At 39.4% G+C, this 1273-nt stretch overlaps 1 protein-coding gene across 1 annotated transcript in view; it reads right to left on the reverse strand.

The window, feature by feature from the left end:
- Positions 1-783, reverse strand: part of LOC107707079 (serine/threonine-protein phosphatase 2A 56 kDa regulatory subunit epsilon isoform-like) — an 8959-nt gene extending 8176 nt beyond the window's left edge. Inside the window, exon 1 of the mRNA XM_016510959.1 lies at positions 622-783. Coding sequence (XP_016366445.1) covers positions 622-778 — 157 coding nt within the window. The 5' untranslated portion in view covers positions 779-783. The remainder of the gene's footprint in view (positions 1-621) is intronic.
- Between the last annotated feature and the right edge of the window lie 490 nt (positions 784-1273).

Here is a 1273-nt window from a genome sequence, read left to right on the forward strand (position 1 = left end):
CTTTCTGTCCGTGTGCACTCAGAGAACTGTGTATATGAAGTTTAAACTCATATGGTTTAAAACGCATGATTTCAGGCGATAAAAATGATAATCAGAACCAAAACAGATATTTTTAGCAGGTATGAGCTGTAATGGCGTAGCTCTATTCTGGAAAAGGGGGCGGGGATCAGCAGCTCATTTGCATTTAAAGAGACAGGCCCGAAAAACAGCGTGTTTCTGCTTCCACTCAAAATAGGCATTTTCAAAATTATATAATAAATGATCTGTGGAGTATTTTGAGCTGAAACTTCACAGACACATTCTGGGGACACCAGAGACTTATATTACATATTGTAAAAAGGGGCATAATGTGTCACCTTTAAAAATCTTAACCCCAAAAAACAACATAAAAACTGGGACAACATGACACAAACTTAACAGAACCATCCCATCTTGAAAATTAAGACCTTTCATTCATATGGTCACACAGCGACAGTTTGTCTGCATTCAATGTGTTGCTTTCCTTTTCTGTTATTATAGTACAACCATCCTTATCAGCTCTATCAGACCAATAAAACTAGCTCAAAGCACTATGACATCAGCAAACCATTATCTTCATCTGGCCACGTAAACACAGCTTACCTTTCAGCAGAGGTAGCTGCACCAGCTCTATGGGCTTGTCCTGAGATCTGAACTGGGACGAGCTCTGTGCTCGCTTTTGCCTGGCTTTCCTGACCGACTTCCTGGAGAAGCCGTCCACCTTGTCCACTGACGGGGCTGTGGTGGCTGCTGAAGACATAGCCCTGTGCCAGAGAGAGTTTATGGGTGACAAAGAAAGAGGAAAATAGAGTGATAATGTGCAGAATGAACGGAAATCTTGCACAAAATGAGGCTAAATTGAGGGGAAAAATCATGGTGACCTCATTTCCATGTACTTCATAGTTAGTTTAAGTGGACAAGAAACAAATCATTTGAAAAATTTAGATGAGAAAAGACCCATGTCTTAATGCAACCCACTGAATGGACTTTTTCATTCATGTAAATTTTTCAACTTTTTCATTCATGTAAATTAAATATGGCACAGTAATGAAAGTCCATAGCACTTAATGGCTGCATCTAAATATGCATTACTACATATTACCATCTAAATATCCCCTACTAGAATAGTGTGTGAAAAAGAGTAGCATGTCTGAATTCACGGTATTCATAAAACAGTAGGCAAAATGTATCCTGCTGACCTACTACTTCCATCGAGACTTTGAAGCATGCATCCAGTGGACACTTTAATATCCCA

The sequence above is a fragment of the Sinocyclocheilus rhinocerous genome, unplaced genomic scaffold (assembly GCF_001515625.1).
Source record: "Sinocyclocheilus rhinocerous isolate Xijiao unplaced genomic scaffold, SAMN03320098_v1.1 scaffold205, whole genome shotgun sequence".
Lineage (NCBI taxonomy): Eukaryota > Metazoa > Chordata > Actinopteri > Cypriniformes > Cyprinidae > Sinocyclocheilus > Sinocyclocheilus rhinocerous.